Below are 14785 nucleotides of genomic sequence, written 5' to 3' on the forward strand. Positions count from 1 at the left end.
TGTATCTTTATGTTTATACACACTGCACAAAATAATACAGGTAGCATCATAATACATAGAATATTATAGAATGTAGGTGATTATGAAAAGCAAAGAACTATAAATAATATACTAATATATAATGTACTTTCATTACATTATACCATGAAATGATGCACTATGTCATGTTTGCTACAGAGCTAACCAGCTAGTGTTGAAATGTATGGACAAATATGTGCAGTAGGAGACCCAAACGTAAATGAACAGACCTCAAGACATCCAGTTACAAAATAATACCAATATGAGTTACCTTGTTAGCATCCAGTATCAAAAATGGCTACACGCTAGTAAGTCAATAAATGACCTTACCTTTAAAAAATGTTTTTTCATGATCTTTACTTCACCCTGTTTTTAATGTCTTACCTCAACCAGTAGTTAATTATGCCAAATCCAGCTGTGAGTAAAACCCAAACTTAAGCTAACAGTGGGTGAAAACAAAGCAGCAGGTATCAGGGGAACTCAAACCTTGGACTGCTGAGTGATGGTCTGCTGCATTGTATGCACCCCCACCATCCTCAACCTGCATCTTTACTCTTTAGTCAGATTTTTGTAGCTGCAGCAGTCCCATGTTTGGATGACACTACAATCGGATGTTCTGTAAAACATTAAAGCCGCATGTTGCACAATGCGTTTTTATGTTCTTGCATAAACGTAACCTGTCATTTCTGGCAAATGTGCTGTTTCATTAGGACATGCTGATTTTCATAGAAAAATGCTAATCTGTGACTGCAAGAAGTGGAACCAGAAACCTTGACATTTTGAGAAAATGAATGAACCAGCAGCTGGGTCAAATTATCCCATCCAGCTGTTCAGCTTCAAATAAACCCCTTTGACCCAGTATGAGCAACCAAACAGTGTGTTTACAGAAACAACTATTTTTTTTTTTTTTAAATGTGTTTTCCTCAGTCGTCCAATTTGAATCTGAAGCTCAAGTTTACTTATCTTAAATCTTGCAGACGGTTTGAAACATCAAACCATCTCCAAGTTAAAGGGGAAATCTTTCGACTTTTAGTTACACTCCTTTAGAGTAAATTTCTAGAAAGTAAACTTTTGAAACATAGCTTTGTTCAAAGCAACTTTGTGCTTTTTGTGTGGGTCAAGTATCCAGAACACTGGATTCTGTAACTCAATGCACTTATGTCTTTCATCATGCCACCTCCCCCAACAAGGGTGGAGGGTTATGTTTTCCAACGTTCCAAACACAGAAGACATTATGTGACTGTTTTTACAAGCTGACTGGTGCTCTTTGTGACAACCAAACTGGGTTTCATGAGTGAAACTGGTCTTAGTGCCCCATAAAAAGCCTTTTTTTTACCATCTAAGAAATGGGGTCAAAAAGGACACAGGATATTCACACAGATCACTGTGACAACATCTCAAGCAGATTTTGAGACGTGACTAGCTAAAGATACCTTTGTTTGTTATGTTTACTCAATGCTATGGAGAAGTACTAATTCAGTCCCCTGTCCAGCTGTCAGGGCCTTAAACTCATATGAGATGTCCACTTTAAATCAGTCCTGGGCGTCTTCACCTCCAGTTGCTCTTTTCTTAGAACACACACACAAACCTCAGTCTTGCCTGCCTGCGTACAGAGAGGCAGGGAATCAGCCAGCTGTGCACACTCTCGCTCCTATAGTGCCACAAGTGAGAGACAGGACGTGCACGTCGGACCAAGAGGCCTCTCACTTATCCCCTATCCCAGACATGCTAATCCCTACAGTTGTGGCGGGCGGGCGTGGAGGAGATAAATTGGAGGTCAGTGTGAGCAGGTGTGAGCATGCCGTCAGGCCCTGCCAGAGGACTGCAATCAGAGAAGGCTTGGAGAGGAAAGCAGCTGCTGTTTTGAAGGGACTTCGAGGAGGAAGCATTTGGAAGAGATTACTTATCCACTCCTGCCACCTATCTGTTATGATAGGCTGATATTGAAAGGTAGTATGTATAATCAAATATATAGAATAGAAACAGAAGTACTTTTATCCCAACCTGGGAAATGTCACTGTTACAGCAGCAATATATACTCAGCATATTACATAGATCTCTAAAAGTAAATAAAACAGTATAAACATTACTTACAAGAAAAAATAGATATATAATATATGTACAAATACAATAGTGTGCAAATGACAAGCTAAACCATGTGCAAAATCTGCCGGTTACAACGATCAGTCAGATCCTCTGTATCACCTCATCTCTGTATCTATGACACAGAGATGAGGTTTTATACAGTCTTATTGCTGGAGGCAGGAAAGATTTCCTGAAGAAGACAACAAAGCTGCCTGAGCCCTTTAGAAAAAAGCGCTCCGTTGTCTGTCCAGTACAGGGTGGAGTGGGTGATCAGGATTATCCATGACAGGTTGATAACAGATTGTTCAGTGTCCTCCTTTCCATCGCTGCTTCAAAAGTCTCCTGCCTGCAGCCAATGGCAGAGTCAGCCTACCTTATCAACTTCTGCAGAAAATACACAACCAGTATTGTCCAGCAGCCTTTCAGAGATGCTCCGATAAAACTCCCATTTTGTTGCCTGTGATGACCATGCTTACATCTCTATATTAAAGTGCACAGCAATGAGTATAATATTCTATCTCTGATGAAAGAAGCATAGCACACTGATGAAAAATGCATCACGCTTTCAAGGCAGATTGAGGGAAGATGATATCTCTGCAATCAGACATGATGGTCTGATGCAAAATAGATTCTCATTGCTCAGAAGAAAATGATGCTTTATTCCAACTGAATGAACGGTATCTCTAATCTAAACATTCTGAATAATGTTCCTGCTGATAGCTGATAGTCAATTTTAAACAATAGATTCTTAATTTAGATAATTTGTTAAGGAAAGTGCCAAGCTTTCATTGGTTCCAGCTTCTCATATGTGAAGGTTTGCTGCTTTTTCTGCTTCAGACTACTGAAACCGTCAGCAATTTGAATTTAAATAAGCAATCTGAAAACATTGCTTCAGGCTCTGGGGAGTTGAAATGAGCATTTTTCATTTTTTTCCAAAACATTTTATGGAAGAGTTAATATATTAATTTGAAAAAGGAGATAGTTATTAGTGAGGCAAACATTAGGCTCAGTTTGATAAGACTTTAGTTGTGCTATATAAAAGGATGTTTTTGTTGTTGCTAAGAAACCAGACACATAATACAAAAAAAGGACCTGATGATAAAACCAAATCAGAATTCTGTTTTTTCATTCTTCTGCTTGATCAGCACCAGACAGGAGAATTAAAAGCAGTGGGGTGTTTAGGAGAGTGCTGGGAGGACTGTCCACCAATCCAAATCTCAGCTAGGCTCTTCAGTTATCCTCCTATGTGGTGACCTTTGCATCAGCTCCCCCAGCTTCTTCCCAGCTGCTCCCTAGATAAAGCCCTCTGATCCTGGGGAGCTCATCACTAAAGTCTGCCCGGGTCTTTGCTTTCTTTGTTCCACATGTAATTACACTATATTGAGCAGCAGAGGTGAAGGCAGGGGAGGAGAAACCATCGCACACCAGATGAATGTGTCTGTCTCCTCTGGTGAGAGCGGTACAACTCAGCTGTAGAGGGGAGAATGGCTTCAACTCGGAGGCTTCCCAGTGTGAGTGGCTGGTTCAAATGGGACCCCTTGCTGCTCTTAGTCTGGCCCCCACTCCACCTCCAAGCTGCATCAAAAAGGGGACTTGAGAATGACAGAAGTGTTTCATACTGGCACATTCAGCGGCTCCAACCAGATGGAGTCTTTGTTCTCTCTCTCAAACACACATGCTGCAAACATGCTGTGCACGAAATGTGACACATGCATATACACACACACACACACAAACACACACACACAACACACACACACACACACAGAACAGAGCAGCATAAAGCCAGGATCATGATGATGGGAGGGGGTGTGATTCTCTTGTCCTCTGTCGTGTTCACATTAGTCATATGCAAATAGGCATTGTGCACAGAGAATGACACAAATCCACCATGTCTAAATCCTCAAAGAAGGCTGGTGACGGCTATTTAGTTAACATGATTTATTAAGGTGTTTGACCCAGTTAGCACACGGTCCATTTAGGGTGATTGTTTCAGGTGTTTGGAGAAACTGAATGTGTCATAGCTTGAAGAAGATGTTTTAATTTAGTGAATGTCTTCTTCTTCCTGTCCACAAATTCAGGCAACTCATGCTATTTCCTTTATATGGGGGGAAAGCAGAACTCCTCGAGCCTACGGATGATAAGGGAGCTCACTATTCTAGTTTAATTATTTTTTACTATTTACACCAATTTAAATTGGTTTTTCAGGGCTACTATAGAATCATGACAGGCTCCATGGAGGAGGACCTGTGCAAAGCCAGGACTTTTAACTTGTTGTGAAGATTCAAAAGAATCTTTTTTTAATGCAAAGTATGATGAAATGACATACAGCTGAACCTACCACATGTTTTTTATACATGCAGTCCCACTGATGTAGACAGGGCCACGTATCTTCAGTGTTAAATCATTAGTTAATCCAAGTACTACTAAACTGACCATTTCACGAGTAGTACTTTCTGAACATGAAGTCTTCCCATAGTCCTCGGTATCCTCAGATTTAGATTATTAGAACTAGAAACTAGCTGACTAGCTTTTTCCTACTCTTTCCATATTATTATATCAAATTAAAACAGAAGCTTGAAACTGCAACAATGTTTTTTGATTCCTGTGGAATTAGCAGGTATTTTAGCATAAATGGAATATAGTATTCTGAATGTTGTTTCTCTATAAAAAAAACCTGTAAATATAACTGTTGTGTTTTGAATGAGCACCTCTGGTTGGTCCTCTTCAAAAGAGCCACCATGTTGTGTTCCCATGATTTTACAGTAGCCCCGAATAAACAAATCAAACACTTGCCATAGAATTCACATAGGAAATGTCAGCCAATTAGGTGGAGAGAGGGGTGTTCAGCTGGTTGCTACCTCCCCACTAGATGTCACTAAATCCTCCTCCTCCTCCTTTGAATGATTTCTGACTCATTTGAACCTAAATCACATGATCTCACTAGTTAGCAGGGAAGGTGAGAGTATGTGAAAAGCAGAATGCAGTGGATTCACTGACAGCAAATCGCAGCACACAACTCAACATTTCAGCATTTTCAAATGTTCCACATGGTATGAAGACACAATCATCCCTCGGGTAATTCAGGAAGGAGACTGTTCAAACATCTCTGATAGGAAGCAGTCAGTGACCTTTAAGCTGGAAATGCTGGGCTGGCTGTCTTTTCCCATCAGAAGTGGAGGTGCAGAGCAGAAACACATCCTTTAGTGGAGGTGAGTATGAAATGTCAGTCTGTCAGCTCCTGTCTGGTCTTTGTTGTGCAATGTGGTATGAAGCCCGAACTCTGCTGTTATCAGCCCATTTATCGCTTCAGTTTAAAGTAACCTTTAGTGCAGGAGTAATTTGAAACTGATCGTATTTAGTTATCAGCTCCTAGAAGATAACATTCACATCCTGCTGCGGATCATTTCAGATCATGTCTCATTATTCCAACCTTTTGCAGAATTCATATGATGACCGGACGTATTTTCTTCACAGAACATTCATGCAATATACATTTCATGACTAATAGCTGTGTGACCTCACTGACTGGAAACTCCATAAATATGAAGACTTTACTTGCATTATTCATTAATGTCTGACTGGAGGCTGGGAACAAAAGAGCATCAATCGGCTTCACATTAAGATATTGAATGAGTGCAGCAGGTTAAATCGGATAATATTTCTTTCTCATATCCAAAAAGCAGTTAATAAACTCTACTCTATGCGAGTATTATGTCAGGCTTAGACTTTCATTTGAGTGATGACAAAATCACATTTCATGTATGAACTCTCAGACGGAGCACAGGCAAGGCGATTTAATTTAAGAAAATGACACATGAAAAATCTGATAAATGGGAATAGAATTTTATTTGCTATATATATTGGTATCAGGCACTACATCACCCTACAGGCTGAAATGTCATTTACAGTCTACCACCATTAAATAATTCACATCCAACACTCTTATTCACTAGTGGTTAGTCGACATACGCGTGAGTGGTTTCTAGATGTGCTGATGAGAAGCTAATGTCTTCGTTATTTGTCGTGCTAATTCAGCAACCATTGTGGCTAACGCTGACACGGCAGAGCTTAGGCTGGTGAAAGGAGAGTGGTAACGATGAGCTGTCCAAAAACTGGCTATGGTGCAGAGGTTTTTTTAGGTTTACCACTAGTGGTAGGAATCTAATAAGTGTAGTGTGTCATTTTTTAACGGGCATCGCAGCCTCATGAGGCTGCAAGTCTGCCTACAAGCTTCTCTCACAGTGCATTGAAAATAAAGTCCCAGTACCTTGATGGTTTTATGCACACAAAGCAATTATATATTTATATATATAAATATATATACTAGTTAACAGTATTAAGGTGACAATTGTTTTCACAGAAAATAAATATTCTACCAAATCAAGTTGTGATGGAAAATGCAGGGTTTTTTTTTACAGATCCTGCACATAGCACACAGAAAAAAGTGCCACAATTTGATTGTTTCTGGTTATAAAGATAAAGAAGTAAACATATCAGCAAACAACCTTAATGCAATCAATTATACTCTTCAGTCATTGTAGTACTTCTTTCACAAATTTGGATTTAGCCAAAAGATTTCCATGACTAATAATGCCATCGTCTTATGAAACAAAGTTTCATGTTGGAAACTTTCTGTTTTTGTGTGTAGTGGCTTTACATAACTTTGCTGGATTGATGTGGTTCAAATTGAATGTCTGAGCTATTTAATCTTCACTTCATGTTATTCGTGCTTCACTACCTGTAGTGGACAAAAAAGTGGCTGATAGTAGGGCTGTGTCAGTTCTGTGTGTCTGTAAAGCCTCTTTCACTCAGAACTTGCTGAGCTGTTGCAGAGCACCCGCCTTCACAAGCACTGCTGAGAGCAGGTCAGCAGGCCCGGAGGGGTGGGGCACGGCGGGGGCAGAGGGGTCTCCGTGCTTGTTGTCCGAGTTCACAGGTGTAGAAACCTTCCCTCTATTCAGTGTGGACTTGCCAGCCCCGCTGCCCCCTCCTCCACCCAAACTGGTCTTGCTGTTTTCTGCTGTGGGGATGACCGTGCCCAGGTGGGGGTTGCCCACCATAGTAGTCCCAGTAGGCTCCATGCTGGTCTGACAGCAGCAAAGTAGCCGGAAGAAGGCGGCTCTCATCTCCCTGCTGGACAGAGTGTATATCAGAGGGTTGAGGGCAGAGTTGAGCACAGCCAGGGCAATGAACCAGTCCACCTGGTAGAGGACAGGGCACTTATCTGGGCTACAACCTACATCCAGCAGGAGAAGGAGGAAGAGGGGGGCCCAGCACATAACAAACACTCCAAGAACAATTACAACTGTCCGCAAGAGGGCAAGGGATCGCTCTGAGGGCCGGCTGCTAACCCTGCGGCCGCTGGAGGTCACCAGGCGGTAGATCCTTATGTAGAGGATGACAATAGCCACCAAGAGGGCGCTGAACACGCTGATGCAGAAGGCAATGTAACTCTTAGCATAGAGCGGCAGCACTGTGGAACAGGAATTCAGATTGTTGAGGCAGTTCCAGCCCAGGCTTGGCAGGGCACTGAGCAGCACTGACACAAACCAGCAGGCTGCCAGCAGTGCGAGTAGTCGACCTCGACCTGCCGTCTCACACGGACGCAGGCGCACCATTGTCATGTGCCTCTCAATCCCAATGGCCAGAAGGCTAAATGTGGAGGCACTGAGGGCCACAAACATGCTGCCCTCTCTGGCCAGCCACTGCACTGGTGTCAGGAAGAAGGTGTTACGGCCTGAGGTAAAGATGTTAACCACATAAGCCACACCAGCCAGCAGGTCAGACAGTGCCAGGTTTCCAATGAGGAAGTACATGCGGCTGTGGAAGCGCTTGTTCCTCCAGAGGGCGAGCAGCACTGTCACGTTTTCCAAGACTATCAGCACACAGATGAAGAGCAGCACCACCGTCTTACAGGCCCCGCTGCTGCGAGGCCGGTCCCACTTCCCTGAGTGGTTGTAGTGGCTGACAATGACCATGTTCATCCCTTCCTCCATCATGTTCACCATGATGCCTGGCCCTTCCTGACCTTCCTCGGTCACACAGCAGAGGGCGCCACAGCACTGGACACAGCAGAGGGAGGCAGGGCTGCTCAACCTGGCAGGGTCACAACTAACATCTTACAGCCTCTCCATGGACCTGCCAATCAAAATTAAGTTTAGAGATAAAACAGACTCAAAACCAGACTGTGGTTCATTTTGTTAAATCTATATCAGGTTCCCTATAGGCTACAGAAACAGGCATCTAGATAGGATAGATAAGACTAAAAAAATCTACGCTATAAATACAATAAAAGAGATAGAAGTGTGAAAAAAGTGATAAAATACATTCAATTATATTACCAGTTTCGTTTTTAGCCTAATTATATGAATACAGAAAGTTCAAAAGTCAAACAAATGTTCAATCATTTCTGATTAAAATCAATATTTTACTTTGACTCCCTTACTTTTTACTCCCTGACAAATAAGCTCTATTATATGTCAAAGTTTAGGCTGCATTATTCTCCTTCATCAAAACAGAATACATTTTGTTGGCAACTTTTCAGAGTAGCTTTCCTGTTTGGGAAAAGTTCTTAAAAGATTTGTATTGCGTTTGCAAACAAATAAATAAAGTGTCATATATTCCTCTGCGCACTTCTTTTACAATAATGGCTGTAACGTACCATTTGAAGCTGAGTTCATCCAAACATCCCAGCAGCGTGTTGAGATGTGGAGACTGTGTAAGAGGAACGTTCTCTCGTGCGTAAAGCTGCGCCGAAACAAAACGTGTAGTTGCCAAAAACGGGATATCTTCAATGCAGTGTCAGAAGTCCATGTGTTAGTCCTTGCCCACATAAAACCTGGTGTTTATCGAGTCTTGTCCTCCAAATATCCACAGTAAGTTCTGTCCTAAACTTTTCAGCGTCCTCCTCGCACTGCCTCTCCAGTTCCGTCTGTCTCACCCTCACCCTCACCCCTCCCAGCCGGCCGCTGGGGCGGGATCTTCCCTCACCTCTCTGAATGTTTATTTCACCATTAATTATGAGTCAGAAGAGAGGTCAGACCGAGCCAGATGCTGAAATGTTGTACAGATGTATATAACTTAGCATTTTAAACAAGTAGTGCGGGTGGCTTTGAATGTTTGTGAATGGTCTGGCAGGTTTTTTAAGTGCAGGTCAAAGCGTTCTGTTTTTGTCCTCTGAGTAGCTGACTGAACACCTAATTTGTCTGTGTGTCATGAAATTGCTGCACTTACTTGTCCCAACACATGTTACAGTTTTTTTTTGCTGCAGGCCTTATGTGCTCCATGGTGTTACATCATTCTTAGCCTTCATATTATGACCTTGTTTGCACCTCTTCCCAGCTTTCAGTCTTACATTAAGATTTCTCACCATTCCTGTATCTTCCCTCAAAACAAATCTAGATCCAGAAATTGACCTCTTAAAAGAACATAGTCTTTCCCTTCATAGGAATTTATCTCCTTTGTCACGCCATGACACTGGAACCTATCTGTGATTTGATGAATCATTGTTTTCCTAGTTCAAATAAAGGATCTCTGGGTCCCTTCGGTCCTGTAGAGTGTGAGATAGGTCAGACCTCTCCCATTGGAGCTAACTGGAATGGACAGGAAGGATGAGTTACACTTTCTTCTCCTTTTCTGACCTTCTTTGGGCAAATTCTGAATAAATGTATCATTAAAAAAACTTGTTCCTGTAAAGTACTGGGTCCAACTTTGTCAAACCACGTTACTTTTCATGCAAGTCTGTGTGAGGGAAAACTGCCTGGTTGTATAAACAGCAGGTGCCCTCCATTATTAGTGCATTCTGCCCATATCCTTCACCTCACCTGTCATCCTGTCACAGCAGTGAGGCTGTTCTGAAGAACCCTTTCAACAAATATGGACCAGAATTTCAACATGTTTTAGTGACTGGAAACCCTTTATATGTATTGTGATGGATTTTCATTCCAGTTTAGTACGTATTTATTTATACAGAGCCATTCATGTCCACACCAGTCATAGACCGTTTGCTGTTGTTTCTATAGCCCTAAAATGCCACTTCCATCATGGTGTGATAGACATAGGATTAAACAAAGAGGGATTAAATCAGTGTAGGTTGTTTCATGGAGAGCATGAAACAAAAAAGTTTCATAAATGGGTTCTCTGGTCCTAAATTAGCGTGTGGAAATTTTTTTCATCTCCAGAGTGCAGGGGGAACTGCTTCCTCCCACACGTCTCTCCCCACCTCCATCACCAGGCACTGCCTGGGTGTAGTCTATAGTCCCACCTGGCAAACCATGGTTCCATAGCTCATTCACAAAGTTGGTTATTGGAGGATTTCCCAACAAGAACATGGATACTGTTGTTGGACTGACAGCAGAGTTGGCTCACTAGCCCATGTTATGTATTTTTACATTCATATTATTTAAGGCTAAGCTGGTCAGAGTGGTGTTATCACAGTTCATTCTGAGTCTTGTCAGAAATCCTGCCTTAAAAGGAAGAAAAACTTTGGCCTTCGCATATCAGTGATTGAGGCCATTCACAGTGTGTAATGTTACAGGGATACAGGACAGTTTGATCATGTTGCACAGCAACTAGACAATGGCTAGAAAATATCATCTGTATCGACATCTATGGAAATTGTCTCTAAAATAGCACAGAATTCAATACACAGAACTTTCTTTTCTGATTTTTCTCTTTGTTTTCCAGTGTCCGTTACTTCAGTTTCTTTGTTTTTGCATTCTGTTTTTGCTGGATCAAAAGGGTTTGAATAGCATTGGACATGCCAGAAATTGAGAGTGTGATGGATGAGAGCACAGACTCACACAGACTGGCAGCGGAGCAAATATTGATAGAAAAAAAGAAGAAGCAGAAATGGTAAGAAGAGCGGCAGAGCAGACAGTCCTCTCTCACTCTTTTCTCTCTCCTTCTCTCTCTGGTATCACAGACTGTGAGAGGTTACAGCCATTCTGGCCCTCTTACAAATGTCAGGCCAGGCACTGTAGATTAATGAATGACCCCCAGAGCTGTTGACTTTACCCTGAGTAGCAAGAGATGCACAGACACCATTTATAACCTTGTGAAAACACACCAAAAGCCTTGGCTCTGCGTTGTTACAAGCTGGATACAGACTTCCTGGATGTTTGGTGCGCGTGTTGGAAAGAGGAAATGTAGCTCCAGGTCACCAGATCAAAAAAGTGGCCTTGTACTGAAATCCTGTAAAAGCTTGTGTAACAGTAATGCCTTTGGTGACTGGTTTTGCATCTGTGTGTGTATGTGTGGGACTGCTGCATGTGTGTGTGTGTGTGTGTGTGTGTGTGTGTGTTGGGGGGGGGGGGCAGCATGCATTGTGAGTCAGGGCACAGTGACGCAGGCTCTGGTGGTGAGTTAGATGTTTGGGAATGCAAAGTGCAGTGGGAACCAAGGAGGAGCTGTAATGGTGGAAAAGGAAGGCCTCTCAGACCATCACCCCACTGCCCTCCAACTCCTGCTGTTTACCCACACCCAGTAAAAAATGTTAGTGTCATAACTTGACATAAAGCAGACACTGACATACAAATTTATGAAATGCCTCATCAAATATATCACATTTCTTTGGTTAAAACATTTAAAATGAAATTAAATTAGCATCAGAGTGTGAAGAACATACAACATAACAGTTTGTACAGTATTTCAAAATTGTGAGTTAGCATGTAAACCAGCTATCTCTGGCCCAGGCAAAATAAATGTAATGTTCTTTTCTGCCTTTAAATGCTGAATGTGACATTCTGTCTTGTGCAGATGATACACAGTTCTATATGTCTGCCTGATCTCATGATCTGAGGCCAGCTGACAATCCTGCTGTTTGCATTTCAGAAATAAATGATTGACTCAGACAAAAATTCATATTTTGATAAAATGCTTTAAAAATTCATAATTTATAAAAATCACACTTCTCAGCCTCATCTAGGCTTTCAGTTATGAAGGGACAAAAGAGTGTTGTTTAGTTCAAATGACTATTAGGGAAAAGGTCACTATTTTGTATTAGTTCATTCATAAAACAAAAAAATGTTGCACACTCATTAATATAAAATGTTTACACACTTTATAGTTACCGTGTATAGTTCACTACACTCTGACACAATCCTGGTGAAGATTGATGACTTGAGAGTTGTCCACAAGGTAATCATCAACGCCCTGCACGAGGAGTGTGAGGAGCAGAAGGTCATTGCTAAATAGACTGGCTGTTAGCAGTATTGTACAGAAGCATATTAAAGGGAAGTTGTTTGGCAAAAAAAGGTGCAAAAGCAGCACCACAGCCTTGAAAGGATTGTTAAAGGTAGGGTAGGAGATTTCATTCTGATGCACTTTTTGTTAAATTATTGTAACTTCTCTTTACAATCGGATAGCAACCAATTAGTTTGGCAGTTTCGCATTAAAACAAAGAATATTAATCATATATGGAAGCTATAAAACGCTAAAAACATCAGCCAATCCTCCGAGACGACCCTGTGCGGAGTATTGACTGGTTCTCATGCTCTTCCTGCTCTACCAGAGAGGTACGTGCATGATGGTCAAAGTCAGCTCATCTTCAGGTAATGCACGTCCATGTGATTGGGAGGCGTGGCTTCGAGGTGAGCTCCGAGAGAAAGGCTGCATGTGTTTACTTTCAAAATCTGGCTGACGCTCAATGAGTTTTCAAAATCTCCTACCCTACCTTTAAGAGAAGTTAATTCAAGAACTTGAGGGTGCTCCACAAGGAGTGAAATAAGGCTGATGATATTGTATTAAGAGTGTCCATGCACAGACATCGTCAGGAATGGGGCTAGTACTGCCACATTCTTGATATTAGCCCACTCCTGAAGGAGATAAAGAGCTGGTCTGTTACTCAGTGGTCCTTGAACCCCACTGACCATGTGTGTTTTTAAAAGTAAGATGAGAAACGCTTGACACAATTATACAAAAAATAATTTGTTTTAAGATTGTATATATCAGCTTTTGTCTTTATATATCAGCTATTTTGCATGTGCATTTTTGTTTTAGGTGATTTCATGTGTATCATGTGTTTTGGTGTATCTAGTTACATCCTGGCAGGATACAACAACAAAAAAAGAACTCACCTTGTCCAGCCCTGATTGTTGTAGGATTATCTTCAGTAACCATCACATTTTTTCCTGCATGGAACGCGTTACGTCATTGTTGGAGGTCGTCAGTGGAGCTCTGAGGGTTGATAGTTTATCAGGAGCAGTGGTACTGCTGGTGGGGTTATCAGAGGAGCTCTGAAATCTTTAAGGGCACAAGGTGACTGCGTGTCTGAGAAACTGCCTCACTGCCTCTTTCTGATAACATTTGTTATCTGTGTGCAGCTCAAAATAGACTCACCAAAGGATGCAGAGATGAAAAAATAAATGAAAGACAGATAGTTGTACAGGGTATTTGTCCTGAACTGGTTGTGCCATGTTAAAATTCTCTTAATTTCTCACTTTTGTACAAATGACTGAACAAACATTTATAATAGTAGATGTGGGATTACAGGAAGTAGGATCTGGGAAGATAAAAAGGATGAGATCTGACAAAGACATCATTCTGGTGTAAGCAGTTATCAGGAAGGAGGAAGGCAGAGAAATTATCTGCCACAGACCTCCAGTGTGTATCTTTTTATCAGCCCTGAGCTGTTCTGAATGAGCCTCATCTCTTTCTCACACACACGCACACACACACACATCCTTTTTACTGTACACTTCAGAAATTAACAGAAAACAGAGAAAAAGGAAAAGAAAAATCATGCAAGCTGCATTGTTGGTGACAAACAAATGTCACAATTTAGATTTTGAGATTTTTGACAAGATGTGTTTGTAAACACGGTGACATGTCTGGACATTTTATCACGGCTCCTTCATATTTGAAATGTCAGCATCTCTTTTCTCACACAATCAGTCTGGAATTTAGCATGTCAAGATATTATGGTGTTATTTATTTTCTTTACAGACGGGACCTTAAACACTAAATAGACTTCAAGTCATTGCTTTGCCAGAATATGTTAAAAATAACTTGGACCTCACTCATATAAACACACATGCCTGATTTTCTCAGAACTGCCTTTCTGATGTCTGGGAAAGAATCCTTGTGTGTGTGTATGTGTGTACTTTTGGGCATCTGCATGCCTGTGCCTATTCATGTGTGTACTTTGTTTTCATCATGTCTGAACTTCTAAACACAAACATAAGAGGTCTGAATGCCACACAGAAGAAAATGCATGCTTCCTTTCCATGTATTAGTTGTGCATCCTATTTCTGGATGTTTGTATAGCTTTGCTGGCTGTGGTATGTCACTCTGCCGCTCTGTACGATTAGGTCAAAGGTACTTTTCCCTTGAGACGATAACAAAGGGTCACTCGGTCCACACATGTTCTACTGACCCCAATCAGACACCATCCACCACCCCCAACATCTACCTCATCAGCAATCTTTTTAAGTCCTGAGAAACCATTTCCCCTCAAACCCACACCCCCAATCTTCCAAAAAAAATGCAACAAGAGCCTGAGAAAGAACTAACCTACTGACAGAAACAGACCAGCCTCCATCTCCAAATACCGTCAGGGCAGATTTAGAAAGACGTGCACATGTAAATGCAGCTAGCTGCCCCCTCCTGTTTCCACTGCTTGGGCAAAGCTAAGCTATCCTCCAATAGCTTGCTTCACCGTTTCCACATCTGTATGCACATA

At 41.6% G+C, this 14785-nt stretch overlaps 1 protein-coding gene across 1 annotated transcript; it reads right to left on the bottom strand.

The window, feature by feature from the left end:
* Positions 1-5933: 5933 nt before the first annotated feature.
* Positions 5934-9025, bottom strand: s1pr3a (sphingosine-1-phosphate receptor 3a). The gene is made up of 2 exons (XM_028404702.1): positions 8768-9025; positions 5934-8244 (listed from the first exon to the last, which is right to left on the bottom strand). Exon 2 carries the CDS (start codon positions 8112-8114, stop codon positions 6915-6917), a length of 1200 nt encoding a protein of 399 aa, XP_028260503.1. The 5' UTR covers positions 8115-8244; positions 8768-9025; the 3' UTR covers positions 5934-6914.
* Between the last annotated feature and the right edge of the window lie 5760 nt (positions 9026-14785).

This window comes from Parambassis ranga, chromosome 4 (genome assembly GCF_900634625.1).
Source record: "Parambassis ranga chromosome 4, fParRan2.1, whole genome shotgun sequence".
In the NCBI taxonomy this organism is placed as follows: domain Eukaryota; kingdom Metazoa; phylum Chordata; class Actinopteri; family Ambassidae; genus Parambassis; species Parambassis ranga.

Excerpts from the sequence above, each read along its gene's own strand:
- s1pr3a (XM_028404702.1), bottom strand. The coding sequence starts at position 8,114 with ATGGTGAACATGATGGAGGAAGGGATGAACATGGTCATTGTCAGCCAC.